The sequence below is a fragment of the Lytechinus pictus genome, chromosome 10 (assembly GCF_037042905.1).
Source record: "Lytechinus pictus isolate F3 Inbred chromosome 10, Lp3.0, whole genome shotgun sequence".
NCBI lineage: Eukaryota > Metazoa > Echinodermata > Echinoidea > Temnopleuroida > Toxopneustidae > Lytechinus > Lytechinus pictus.
The window spans coordinates 9855595-9870057 of NC_087254.1; the positions used below are offsets into that span (position 1 = coordinate 9855595).

The 14463-nt window shown below is 36.4% G+C and overlaps 1 protein-coding gene across 2 annotated transcripts in view; it reads right to left on the reverse strand.

Moving 5' to 3' along the window:
* The window catches only part of LOC129269080 (lysosomal alpha-glucosidase-like), a 29276-nt gene that overhangs the window by 5790 nt on the left and 9023 nt on the right, over window positions 1-14463 (reverse strand). Inside the window, exons 6-15 of one of the 2 annotated variants that reach the window (XM_064105305.1) lie at window positions 12763-12894; window positions 11041-11151; window positions 8613-8726; window positions 7645-7741; window positions 6012-6129; window positions 4946-5079; window positions 3518-3669; window positions 2071-2219; window positions 1094-1235; window positions 135-351 (exon numbers count right to left, since the gene is read on the reverse strand). In XM_064105305.1, the coding sequence (XP_063961375.1) occupies window positions 135-351; window positions 1094-1235; window positions 2071-2219; window positions 3518-3669; window positions 4946-5079; window positions 6012-6129; window positions 7645-7741; window positions 8613-8726; window positions 11041-11151; window positions 12763-12894 (1366 nt within the window). Of the gene's footprint in view, window positions 1-134; window positions 352-1093; window positions 1236-2070; window positions 2220-3517; window positions 3670-4945; window positions 5080-6011; window positions 6130-7644; window positions 7742-8612; window positions 8727-11040; window positions 11152-12762; window positions 12895-13033; window positions 13166-14463 lie in introns of both variants that reach the window. The other variant, XM_064105304.1, reaches the window with a different exon arrangement.

Genomic DNA, 14463 nt, shown 5'->3' on the forward strand with positions numbered 1-14463 from the left:
ACTTGTTGGATGTTTCATCTGAAAAAAATCTGTTTTATCAGGAAGTTACCATTCTTGACCAATAAAATTCAATTATCACTGCTGCCTAGCCCCGCCCCTGATGAAGGTCATGATCCAACTGGACCTCTTCTTACCAATCTCGTCTCCATCATCCCAATACATGTGACCTTTGGCATTCCCACTTTCATCCAATGACACAACGAGCATGACAGGATTTTTGGCTGTCGCATTCGTCGTCGTCTCGGGCGCCATGGTGGGAACGATGTAGCCCCCTCTATAATGTATATTGATCTTGCCGAGAGGGGCGTCTAATGACATGGAGGTGGACTTGTTGAACGTCAGAGGGGGTTCCTAAAAAAAATGAAAATAGGAAAAATTTGGTATAATTGATATATACATATGATGGAGGTGTCATGGTGTAGTGGTTCCGTCATTTGACTCTTAAACCAAGGGTCGAGGGTTCCAATCCCACCCAGCGCTATTGTCCTTTGGCAAGGCACTTATCCACGTTTGTCACTCTCCACTCGGGTGTTAAATGGGTACCTGGAAGGATGTGAACGTCAATGTGATTACATTGACACGTGTGCACTGGTATATGGTTGCCTGGCCAGGATACTCCTCAGGGAGTGGAGATGGTGCACTTTATGTGTGGAACAGTGATGGATCCTATGACCAGGGTACAATGTAAAGCACTTTTAGAAACCAACGTATAAAGCGCTATATAAATGTAACTATCATAACTATTAAAATTATTATAACTACAAAGACCATATGCAAGTCATAAGTGTGTAGTTTTAACCGACTGAAAATAAAGTTGCATTTGATAAAAGTGGAGTTGTAAATGCACACTTGCAATTCAACAGAAGAAGAAGGGAGAGAAATATGGAAATAAAGATATAATTATAAAAGAATAAATTATTTTTTTAAGATTCCATACTTGCTGCTACTTATCAACTCAGATCTCTTATGGATCCCAGGTTAGAATTCAGCCTTTGTTTAGATTATAACATGGGTCTTTCCTTGTATGTTCTTGCGGAAGGAGTTCTCGCTTTGAATTCATCTATAAAACAAAAAAAAATCCCGAATGACTTACTGGTGAATTGCTGTACCATCGACCTGGTGGAAAGGTGGCAGAGACAGATGTGGCCCCCTGGGTAAGGACGGGACTAACAAGCACAGCGCCACCAAGCATGAATTGGGTGTCAACTTTGTAAAGGGACGGATCACGAGGGAAACTGGAAACAAAAAGAAAAAGGAGTGATAAATGACTGCTGCTGGAGTGGTAGAAATCAATTTGACCTTTTCCCTGCTCTGGCCAACTACTGCTCACCAAGAACAGAGCAAATAAACATGATTTTATGAATGGTCATACCATTTTTGAAAATAAACCAACTGCCAGATGGGTTCCATAACACACAGGAGTCAATGCAATGACTACTTTGGATGAATTCATGGAATTCTATCTTGATTTGAGAAAACCAAACATGCTATCATGAGACAATAGAGAGGCAACATTTTAAAAGTCTGTGCCGTGTCTTTTAGCAGTAATCCAACTATAAAGGCGCTATACATTTAATGAAGGCATGATTCCTTGGATACCTTCAGGAAAGAGGCAGTTGTGACGTTATGACAAGGTGACTGAAAACAGTTTTTTTTTCAATTCAATTCAATTCATATATATTGGTACATCAAGAACAAGAAAAAATGATATAAGAAATCTTTAAAAAAAAAAAAATCTCTTACAAAGAGGAAAAAGAAAAAAAAAAGCATATTCATGATTTGTTTTGCTACATGTAATTCCTTGGATGTTTATACGCACTATTGAAAGATGAAGAAGAATAGGAAGCAGGAAAATAAGGAGTACATGTAAGAGAAAAAGATGAGAAGGAAGAGAAACAGAAGAAGAAGAGGGAGAGGAAGTGGATGAAGAGGAAGAAGAAGAACAACAACAAGGAGGAGAAGAAGAGGAGGAGGAGGAAGAAGAGGAGGAGTTATTAATAGAAGATGAGGAGGAGGAAGAGGGGGAGAAAGAGGAGTATGAGGAAGAAGAAGAAGAAGAAAGGAACTTACTTGAAGAATAATGGTCTGGCTACCATACTCCCATTGACATGGGCCCTTTGGAACAGCGTGTAGAGATATGGAAGAAGGGAGTATCGCATGTGAAGAGCATTCCTGCTAGAGTCTTGGCTGGCCTTGCTGAAAATCGCTGGGTCTTGGTCCTAGAATATTGAGAAAAAATATTGACATTTTGAAGGGATTTTATCAAGAGCTATTACATGACATTGCAAAAAAAATTATGAAAATTTCTTGTTTAAATTGTATCCCTGTGCTGTAAATATAATGGCATGAAAAGAAGAAAATCATTCATCATTCCATTGATATATTTATTTTACATGTATGTATTATTTTGATGTATTTATAGTTTGTGATTGATTATTCTTTGTTTCAATGCACTTTTTGTTAATAAGAGTCTGAGGACAATTTTTGTGTTTTTAATTGAACATGACGATAAAAATAATTGAATTGAATTGATTGTATATTATACAAATATATCAGGCTTTGAGAAAGCATATTGGAGAGTTGTTAATAGGAGCATGGACCGGCAAGTACTATTTTTTCCGAGGTGCAAAACCTGGATGAAAATATAGTTGTATTGCCAGACCAACCAAGGGTGAATAATTCCCACTCATACTTTCTAAAGAAATGCCTGGTATATTTGTTTTACATCCCTCTTTAAGATTGAACAATAAATCTCCGTAATCTTGTCCTGGTTAGTCCATACCCCCATTTTGTGCGAAATTTGTCCAGCCACTGCGCTCGGTGGAATCTGATCTGTGTCTGCACTGCTACAGCGCAGTGGTTTCCCCAACAGAGACAACACGCTGCACGCTGTGCCCAAGATTCAGCATTAGCTCTGTACAGTTTGATATTTTCCCCCAGGGAAGAACTGCGCATGCTCGATAATTCTGAATCGTTCTGAATAGTTTTACCCTAGAAAATAAATGGTGTTAAATGGGTACCCGGTAGGATGTGACAGTCATTGTAGCTTGTCCAGTACTGTGTGCGACTGACTGGAATACTCCCCAGGGAGTGGAGGATGAGCACACATTGTGTTGGGAATGACTGGTTGAATCCAATGACCTTGGTAATAATATATCTGTAAAGCGCTTAGACACGTCGTTCCGATGTATTAAGCGCTATATAAGAGCGGATTATTATTACTATAATTAAAATACAGTGGAAAAATATATTTTGTCACCTGAGCACCTAGTGACCAATCATTTTACGATATTCATATATTATTAAAGGATATGAGAGACATAATAAAAGACTATTTGATCAAAATGTTGCATCCTGGTTAAGGTTTCAGGAACTACTGTATATGAGTAGTTAGGGCCTTGAGAAAAGGCTGGGGAGTGTTTCATCAACCTTTTTTTCCCGGGATAATGGCATGCAGTGCTTTGAACAACTATATTATAGAGTGCTTTATAAATGTTGCATATTAATGAAGACCCACCTTGGCATTGAGAGTGTTATGATTGCGGGAGAACGGGTAGAATGCACCCAGCTGCATCCAACGTGTGCACAGCTCCTCGTTGGTGTCCCCGTTGAAACCGCAGATATCGGCTCCTACCATCGGGACACCAAACATGTTGAAGTTGAGAATACCTGGGAAGAAAAGGGGAATAATCCAGAGTTATACACTTTTGACTTCTGAAGGTTTCCATGGCAAAGAAGAACAGGTGTAGTGGTTCCACGGTACACCATGCATTCTTCCATGGGGATTCTCTTGAAGACGACAAGAGCACAATTGTCGAAATGCCGCGTGTGGGTGGTCCTAGGACCAACATATGCACACGAAGGAATACACGTACATGTGAGCTGTCATACATTTAATTCAATGGTTAACACATACATTTACTTCCACTTGGTCTATTAGCAATTGGTCCAATTCTCAGATCAGCTACATGTAACACTGTCATGGCTTCACCAACTAGGAATACTATCAACTTGGTGAAATTACCATTTGGCCCTACTTTTTCATGGTCCTATACTTACTTGGTATAATCGACATATAGGCTGGTATCGAGATGGTCTAATTCCAACTGACTACTTATTATTTTGCACTTTATCAAATGAAAATTTGGTTATCTAATCACAAAGACTAATGGAGTGTTGCAAGGAACTTGCAATCAATTGTTAGTCAATTTCAGGTCAAAACTTCAATCATAAGTTTTGCAATTAATTTCAAATTTGCATATGATCGCTGGTATAATTCTTGTATCAACAAAAAAGACGAAAAGAAGTATTTTATAATAATATATAAATATATAGAGCGCAGAAACTACTCCATAAAGCATATATTCTACTGCGCTCTATAGGACTCCTAAAATGCATGTTATTAATTGAATAGATGTGTTTTGAGCATTGATTTTAAGTTGTTTACGGACGGTGCTTTCCTAACTTCCAGGGGTGAGCTATTCCAGAGCTTGGGGGCTACACAAGCAAATGCTCGATCACCTAGCGTTACTTTTGTTTTGAAGGATGGAATCTGTAAAAGCAGAGGATCCGTTGAACTGCGCAAATTGCGACCATGATTACTGGTTTTATACCTCAATAATTCTGTCATGTAGCCAGGGGCTTGACCAAGAAGTGCTTTGTATACAATTAGTAAGACTTCGAACGCTATTCTCTGCCTGATCAAGAAGTGCTTTGTATACAATTAGTAAGACTTTGAATGCTATTCTCTGCCATATTGGTAACCGATGTAGATTTCTTAGTAATAGTGTGATGCATGTATATTTCATACAACCAAATATCAGACTTGCACAGGTGTTTTGCACCCTCTGCAATTTCAATAATTGAGAGTCAATTTTTTAAGACAATGCGTTCCCTCAGGGGCAGCCAGTGAAGACATTTCAAGATAGGAGGGACGTGGTTTTACCTGTGATGGATGAATGCATCTCAGGCCATTGACTAGCGTTATCCCCCAACCAGTGACCGCCGTACTTCCCAGACGATGGGAAGGTTGAACGAGAGATGATGAAGGGACGCTTCTTACGGATGTTTGCAAGCACCCTAAAGACAGGAAAAAAGTATTCGTCAGCTTTGAATCTTGTGAAAGTTTTTTTTTTTAAAGCATACAATTCTCTGTACTTTTACTCAAAATTGTGAAAATTGCAAGGTAAAAGCTTACAATTTTCATTTCACCAACTGCTGTTGGCTTCATCAGGCAAATAAACACCAGGCACGTCCTTGCAAGTGACTTTGCATCAAAGTCAGTAGACCGTAGCATAGGGCGAAAAGGGTGAAAAATGGTCTATAAGGGCAATACCGCATGAGCATTTCAGTTCCATTACAAACATACATGTATCAGAGTTTCTGGTAATTCTGCTAATGGGGTCATACACCTCAATATCATGAATTTATTCAGTTGAATAAATGTTTGTACGATAGAGCTCAGAGAATTTATTTCATGGCATTAACTTGTAAAATGGAAATCCAGGTATGTCACAGGTGCACTAACTCATTAAATGTGGAAATGGAAATACATAGTTCAACTTTTTGAAAACAATATTTTAATCCTTGTATCTCACCATTTAGTATACTATCAAACAATTAAATGGAGCTTATTTGCAATATCAGAACAAGTTTTTAAAGAAAATCAAAATGCTCTTGGGTTGGGAACATTAACTAACAATAGACCAGAGAGAAACATTTTATGTTCACACAATGTTCCATCAAAAGTTTGTTACAAAATGAAAGAGATGTGAAAGTTTCGAATCCTCTATCAACATTCCCATAACAATCCTCAAGTTTGCAAAATTGCTTCAAAATGGCAGGCTTTTCTGGCTCACTCTCAATCGTTTTGTATTACAACTTTGACAAGTAGCCACTTGAGAGATAATGGCGAAAATGTGAAACTTGTAACATCAAACAAATTGAGAGTTGTTCACTTGTGAACATTTTTAGAAGCGTGCTCCTTAAAATACTTCCAATATTTTACTCACGTGTAAGAGACCTTCACTTCTGACAATCCGTACAAGCTGTGAACATTGTAATGAATGTTACCGTTCTGCTTTGCTGAGGGGCACAGCGTCTTGGAATACAAAGTACCACCACCAACACCTGAAAAATAAACAAATGAATAAAATAGAATAAATAATAGAAAAGTGCAATGGTTTTTCAAAATTATCCTATGCATCAATTTTTTTTGCTAATTCCTTTAAAAAGACAAAAAGAAGAAGGGATGAAAAAGAAAATTTTATAACACTTTTCTCGCAAAATGTCAACAAAAAGTCACCAAACTTAATTATTGGAAGGGATGAATCCCAAATTATAAAGATTAGCTCATGTGACATCTCTGAAAAGAAATGTTCACACTTGATAAGGTTTATATACGGCATACAATGAATGTGTACTGCAATTTTTTACATTGCATGTATGTATATTATCAGCTTTACTGGTTTCTTCCAAGGAGTCCCCGGGGAGCATTCCATCAAAAAATTTTCGTCCAACAAGATGTCAGATCTGACAACTTTCCCTGATTTTGATTGGCTGAGAAGCAGTGTTACTATGGTAACTGTCGGATACAACTGGAATTGTCGGATAAACCATCGGACACATCCTGTAACACCTGACATCTCATTAGGATCACTATTAACACAACTAACTAATATCAACATTGCAGACGGTTTCTTCACATGATAACACAGTTCACTTGTATAATCTGTTTTCATGTGCAATATAACTTAGTACAATCTCCGTGGCACTATTCTCGCTAGTCTAATTCCTAGACACTACACATCCTCTCATGAACTCTCCCAAAGGGCCTGTTGCAGAAGGAGTTGCAATCAAAAGGCAACTCTAAAAATCAAACACGACTTGATTTTTAACCAATCAACAGCACGCATTTGGGATTTTCGACGTTTTTCTGATTTGCGCTCAAACCCAACTCTTTTCACAATTAACGGGCCCCAGAACAATGGAGGATGAACTTCGCATCACGTCAGGATACGGCTGAATAGGATTTCTCCTGTAGATATCTGGGCCCCGTCTTAAAAAAAGTTACGGTTGATCCAATCAATTATAACTCTATGGAAATCCATCAGTGTCATAATTTTTTTCTACAGACAATTTGCAAAATGTCCTTTGTAAAAAAAGGAGATCACACCACATTGTCAAGAAATCAATGAATTTATGGATATACATTCATATCCATAATTTTTTTGAACAAACATGCATTTTATATATGTTGACTTTGCTGGCTTTCCATAGTTGCGATTGATCGGATCAATCATAAATCTTTGTAAGATGGGCCCCCGGTCTTAACATTGTGGTTGATTGCTAGTCTGCAGGCACAGACCCTGAATGAAACTTTGATCAGCAAGTGTGTCTCCAGGCAAAGACTAGCACATACAAAACTTGCTGTTAGAGGGCCTTCAGTACACGAGGCATGGGTAGGCTGCACATTCAGACCCTTAACTCGAGTGATGGGTTTGCACAGAAGAATAGTTGATAGCTGATATCCTTCTATGGCTAATTTAAACTTGTATGTTCATCTGGAATTTATTCAGCGGTATTTAAATCTCTCATTCCACCAAAATTTGTCAGGCCAATCTTTAAAACTTTCCAATGACTTACCAGGAACAAATGGAGGGTTGTCGTAGTTGTTACCGGTGCACCCAGGCTGACCCCCTGTCACTCTGCCATCCACAAAGTTAGAAGGCTCGTTCATGTCCTAAAGGAAGAAAATAAAGATTTGTAGCTGATTACCAGGTATCAAATACACATAACGGGTAAGTTTTCAATAATATCGACAATCATTCATCTTCAACATTACTATTAGTAATTGCCTGTTCAACCTTGGCTAAATAATTCCCATGATACATTCACAAATCTTAGTATGTTATGTTTGTATACTGTCCTCTCCAGCCCTTAGACATCAAATAACTAAACAGATTCTTGGCATTGGCATAAATCCATGACGTCATACTATTCAAGTGGAACAATAGATCACCCCCCTTGAACATCAGGTTCACAGATTGGATTTATGCCAGTGATTTTTGCCCCATAAAGTCAAAATTTATGTCCTAAACCTGGCTAGCCAAGAAATAGATCACAATATTAGAAAAAAAAAATTGTATTCAAATTACCATGACAATTTGAGTTTCCATAGACTAACTTTATCATTCAAATGCAAGATTCAGAAGAGAAAGTGCATGATCTTTATGTATATCAAATACATTGTGTGGGATTCTGATAATTAAACCTAGGTTTAACCCTCGTCTAAACTTGAATTTTAAACCAAACATCTATGGAATGCTGGCTTCATTTTTTCTTTTTCATATTTGTGGCAATTACAATGTACCAATAAATTCAATGAAATTCATTATATTTTCATATTTTCTTATCCTTCCCATTTCACTTCTCAAATAACTTTTTAACAACTTCTTGTAGAAGGATAAGAACATTTTTTTTTTTATTTGAGAATAAGTTGACAAATGGCACTTCATAAAACCAGGTTTAACTAAACCTCAGCTTTCAGAATACCACCCAGGATCTATGATTTGCAGACACAAAGAAAAAAATAAAGCAAGATTTTTATTTACCAGCCACATGCCATCAAAGCTGACGTCATTGTGGAACGTCTGAGCTTGAGATTGCCACCAGCGAGTGACATTAGGATGAAACCAGTCGGGGAAGGCTGTGTCACCAGGCCAAACCTGAAAATAAATAAAATCATGATTTAAAAGGAAAAAAAGTTTTCACAAAGATTTAAGTATGACGTAGAATAGCACTTAAATGCCCATGCATATATGATATGCAAAACACAATCTTATTGATAAATACTCAGTAGTTCGCATCCTCTTCCCAAGATCTGACCAATGCAGTCGTGCCTTTTATAATTCACCATTTCATGCCTCCTTAACTTATTTTCTTTTTTTATTCGCGCGTTGAAGCCCTGCTCTATCATCTTTCTTTATATCTTTTCCCTTTTATTTTCATATCCCTTGTGTGTGTTTCCTTTTTCTTGTTCTTTGTTTTTTTGTTCTGCTGTTCTCTGTTTTGTCACCTCTGTGTCCGTCTTCATAGGCAATTCTACAATAATTATTTGGAAGGATCCACACAATACAAGCACTGCTTTTTAGTGGATCCCTCCATTTTCTCAGAATTCTATTTCATAATGTTTATGATATTTTTATGATATATATAATACTTTTTGTTTTACTTATATATTATACTTATATTTATTTTGTCTGTATAAGTTCATTGTAATTATTTCGACCACTTTACTCTGTTCTGTTGAAAATGAAATAAATTGAAATTGAATTGAAATAACGCACACAACTAGACATTTAAGAGCGATTCTAAGTCAAACTTAAATCTTTGTGAAACCCCCCCTGATCATAGTGCAACCTGGGTCCCATTTCATAAGGACTTGTTATGTTAATATACTGTACATGTATGCATGCACAATTTCTATGAGAAATTTAACCATCAGCCAATCAAATAGAAGAATTTCAGTAGCTTTAAACTGTTACTGCAATTTTTTTTATTGAAATTTTTTTTATGAAATGGGGTCCCAATATGTAGACCAAAAAAAGAGAGAGACAAGAAAAATGTCTTAATGAAATATGGTCTCTATTAGAAGGTTCCTGTAATAAAATTTTGAAATAAATCGAGAAACCTGGAAAAACAATCACACTTACAGTCAAACCAAGCCCTGTAACTTAAAGCTTCGTGAATAATTGTGGGGCTGTTTTTTGTGAGTGATCCTACACAATAATTAATGCAATCAATTGGATAAATCAGCCTCTTCATCAGCCTCTTCATTTTAAATATTAAAGGAAGCTTCCATACAGACCACCTCTTCATAAAGACCGATTTTCTTGCAGAGAAGGAGAATGGGAAAGTTGGATTGAGGATAAAGGAATTACTGAATAGTGCAAAGAGGATGGAGGGATAGAGTGACATAGGCCCTGAGTGTGTCGTGAATTCTGACCACCACCTGCTCAACAAGGACAAAACTGGACTTTAAACCTGTGAACTACTGACTAACAGACTCGTTGGCCGATATCCTGAAGTCAGGTTTAACTTAGACCATAGTCTAGTTTACATTGTACGTCTCTTATGTTTAGTGTACTCTTTCTTTATTCTTTAATGTTCAAGACAACTGTCTCATCAATCCTTCCAAAGAAAATATTTCAGAGTCAAATGAGCCGATACATTGAATCTCTACTTCTATAGATTTATGTCACATGGTTAAACCACAACTTTAGAAGTTTAAATTAAACCCGACTTCAGAATATGGGCCTTTATACAGTGCGTCCCACAAAAAACGAAACCGAGGTTTAGCGATGATTTATCATAACTTTATCACACATACAATAGACAAATGACCTATCATTGTAAACCTTAGAATGTTCTCTTTTAGCTGGTATAACATACATGTACAAAGTCATTTGGCAGGGGGTATTAAAATGTCAAACAGAAAATCACATGCCTAAAAAGTTAAATTCCTGCTCTTTAATTTGATAGCTAAATCACAGAAAATGGTCAAGAAATAACCAAGTTATGTTTCTTTGAAACAATGCTTGTATTTCCATAATTCCATGAAACATACGTGTTTTCACCGGTTTCCCACCGAAGCTATCCTGTAAAACCTCTTCAATTTATGAAATTATTGGAATTTAAGCCTTATTTCAAATAAACAGAACTTTATTTCTTGACCATTTTCTGTAATTGAGGTATCAAATTAAAGAGCAGATATTGAACTTTTTAAAAATGAGATTTCTTTTTGAAATTAAGATACCGCCCACCAAGTGACTTTTTGGTTTCCTTTCTTCAAATCGTTTTTGCTCGCTCATGCATGAATGAGGATAATTTAAGTTATTTCAAATGAAAGAGGAGACCCTAAGCTTTACAATGATAAGTCATTTGTCTATTGTATTTGCGATTTAGGCATGATAAATCTACAAATCTCGGTTTCGTTTTTTATGGGACGCACTGTATAAAGAAGAGCCCTTGAAACATTACCTTTCCGATGAATATGCTCCCATCATCTGCCTTGGTGAAGATGTTATCAGTAACACCGGCATCATAAGGAGGGTAGGATCCTGGGGTCTGAGAGCTGCTGATAGCTGGATCCTAAACACAGTAAAACAACGATGGAAGAATTTCAAGATGTTATCTCCAATTTCATTACAAAATCACTAATGGGGAAGGGGGACGGAACTACGGATATGTCCCCCCATTTATAAACTCAAATTTTTATACAAAGAATACCCTGTGGTATGCTGTGTCCCTTGTACCCCCCTTTACAAGGTGGGAATGAAAAAAAAATGGTTTCTTTCTAAGTATATTTTTATTATTTAACATTGGAGAGAAAAGTTTTAAAGTTATGATGACTCCCTCTTTATTTATGTTTTGGGGCAGCTGTTAAAATGAAAACATTTGTATGCCCCCCATTCTCAATTCTGGATAAACCACTTACTAGATCCATATCACTATTGTATGATGATAGATTACATGTACATACAAGGGTCATTGTTGATAATCTGCAGAGTCAAATGAAGTTTCAACCAAGATAGGGGCAAATGACTTACAAGAATGACATTACCAGACAACCTGTTCTCTCTCCCCAAAACTTGGGCATTCCATTTCCAGAGGAAATAATACAGATACCTTTATCAAGCATTTTGGTGAAATGAATGTTTTGATGAAATTATGTTCAATTGCATGATAATAATGATAATAATGATAATAACGTTCTTTATTTTATTACAATCATTTATTAATTTTTTTCCCTTTATTCAATCATTTTGGGAGGAGGGGGGGGGGGGTGAGTGATATAGTATTTTCATGCATGAAAAATGCTATATATATGAATTTTCATTTGATGCATCAATCTCACAAATGAAATAAATGTTAGAGCAGAATCATTTTTCTTGAACTTTTGAGGGTAACAAAATGCAAATGAAAAATATGGAATGGATTTTCTGAATGGTATGATGACTTTCAAACTTCAACTCATTTTTAAAAATGTAGCTTTTTATTTGGCTAGGTGAATTTCTACTCCTTACGTATCTACTGTCATTTCAGACAACATTTTTGGAAACTAACACATGGAAATTTTCGTTAAAACCAAACAGACATTGTAATGGATAAATAATGTGTGCTGGGATTTGTTACATGTATTGTATGGGTGCAGATACATAATGCATTGAGGCAATTGGGGCATTACAAGAAAAACTTGCGATCAATTGCAAGTATAATTTCAGTCCCCAAATCAAGGATATGTCTTGCAATTAATCATAAATTTGCAACTGATTGCTAATCTGCTCCTTGGAACAAGCTTGGAACAAGGAGGGTAATCTGATTTGTTACAGTTAAAAATGATCTATCAATTGTAAAATTGCAACAGATTATTTGCAATTGATTGCAAATAATTTTTGCAACACCCCCAATGACTTCTGCAAAAATTGGCAGACACATGGAGGAGAAGATGTGTTTCATGCATTATTGTTGAATAAAGTGTGCGTGCCAAATTTGTGTAGGAGTTTGGTGTACATGTACCTCATAGAGCTCTAAACTATGAAACAAAACAAAATATGATTTTTCAATCAAAATTGGTTGAAAACTGAAGAAGATGTAATCATATGACAAAATTGTTCTTGGGTTCAATATCGTTGCAGAGAGCTATCATTTTAAATGCAAAAAAAAAGAGGAAAAAATGAGGTGAAAATGTGATTAACGTACAACAATGGGCATGTAGTGAAGGCCGTTAGCGTGCAGGTCAGCTATCAATGTTGGCAGATTGCCAAAGGTGTCCGGATTTAAGGTAAAATCCTTGCGCCCCACCGAATACTCAATATCGTTCCACTGCACGTCCTAGATTGCACACACACCACATCAAAAATATGAAACAAAATGGCAGAAGGTAGATAAATCATATCAGAATGAATATTGATTTGGATTTAAAACAAAATGATGCAGCATAATGTGAATCAAACTCTATAGCAGTACATACTAAGATTGGAATATAATGTTGGCCGTTGCTGTGTAGATTGTCAACGACCGATCCCATGGTCTGGAATTCGGCTGGGTCAAGCGTCCAGTCTCGATGGTTGTTCATGTAGTCAATGTCGTTCCACTGGCTATCCTGACAGTGGAAGATTTTCAAAATTATATATTCATCAAGAAATATATATATATATATTGACCACAGTCTAACTCTGTGCTAAAATTATGGGGAGCCAAATATTTAAAAATTCTGTCTATATTGTACATCTCTTATTTGTTATTTGTTTCCTGCTGGTTTCATGATAATGAAGAAAAATACTTCAAAATGCTTCAGTTATCATTCCCAGACAATCATGGACAATTTGAGTGTCAAATCAGTTAATAAATTGGATGTGTACTGTTAGGGTTTGTGCCCCAATTGGCTCTCCATAGTTAGACCACAACTTTAAACCAGGGTTTAATTTAAACCCGAATTCAGAATATGGGCCATAGGGTTTAAATTATGCCAGGGCCACCAAGACCAGAGGCCCGTAACACAAAACTTCACAATCATCGTAGAACATTTTTTCATGATTGATTGCATTGACTACAATGTACAATCAATCGTGAAAATCAAGCGTATGATTAATCGCTAACCTTTGTGTTACGGGAATCAGGGCTGTGGATCTCTCACTGATTGACCCCCATGCCACTCTCATTGGCTGTGAATATTCTTGGTACCTCCTTCTAAATTTTCACCACTATTGCTGTAACATTGCAATATCTACAAAAAAAGACGCCTTGCCCTCAAAAAATAAGAAATTATTAAAGGCTATTTTTTATTTTACACTTAAATTCAAGTAACAGACCCAAGGGGTGTTGCTGAACGTCTTTCCTAACTTTCATTTCTCTAGAGATGTCCAACATAGCCCCCTGGATCTATCTCCATTATTTCATTACAAGAAAGCATTCTTTCTACTTCTAAAAGTTGAGAATATATCAACTGAAAGTACAAAGTCAAACAATAGCAGGAAGCATTATACCACAGAATTGCAGGAAATGCTATCTACTTTGAATTCAAGAAGATTATGATTTATAACTTTGTGACAGAAAATATCCCAATTTTATTACAAAGGTTTACATGTATAGTTATGTGTGAGTGAGATTTACTGTAGGAATCAGCATGTTTACTGATTGTATTATAATTTGTAGTTGAGTACAGTATATCTATACAGTAAGTGGAATGTCTCTAGCAGTCTTGCCTGCATTACAAAATTCGATATAGCAGCAGTGTTGGCTTTGAAAACAACTTGATACATTTGCTGTCCAAAATAATGCGATAGAGCCTTACACTTTCAATACTATCTTAGAAATTGAAAATTAGAAGCTTCCTTAAGTTTTTTTTTATGTTGGTATAACATGGTCAAAGTTCATTGACACTAAATGACCTTTCGCTTT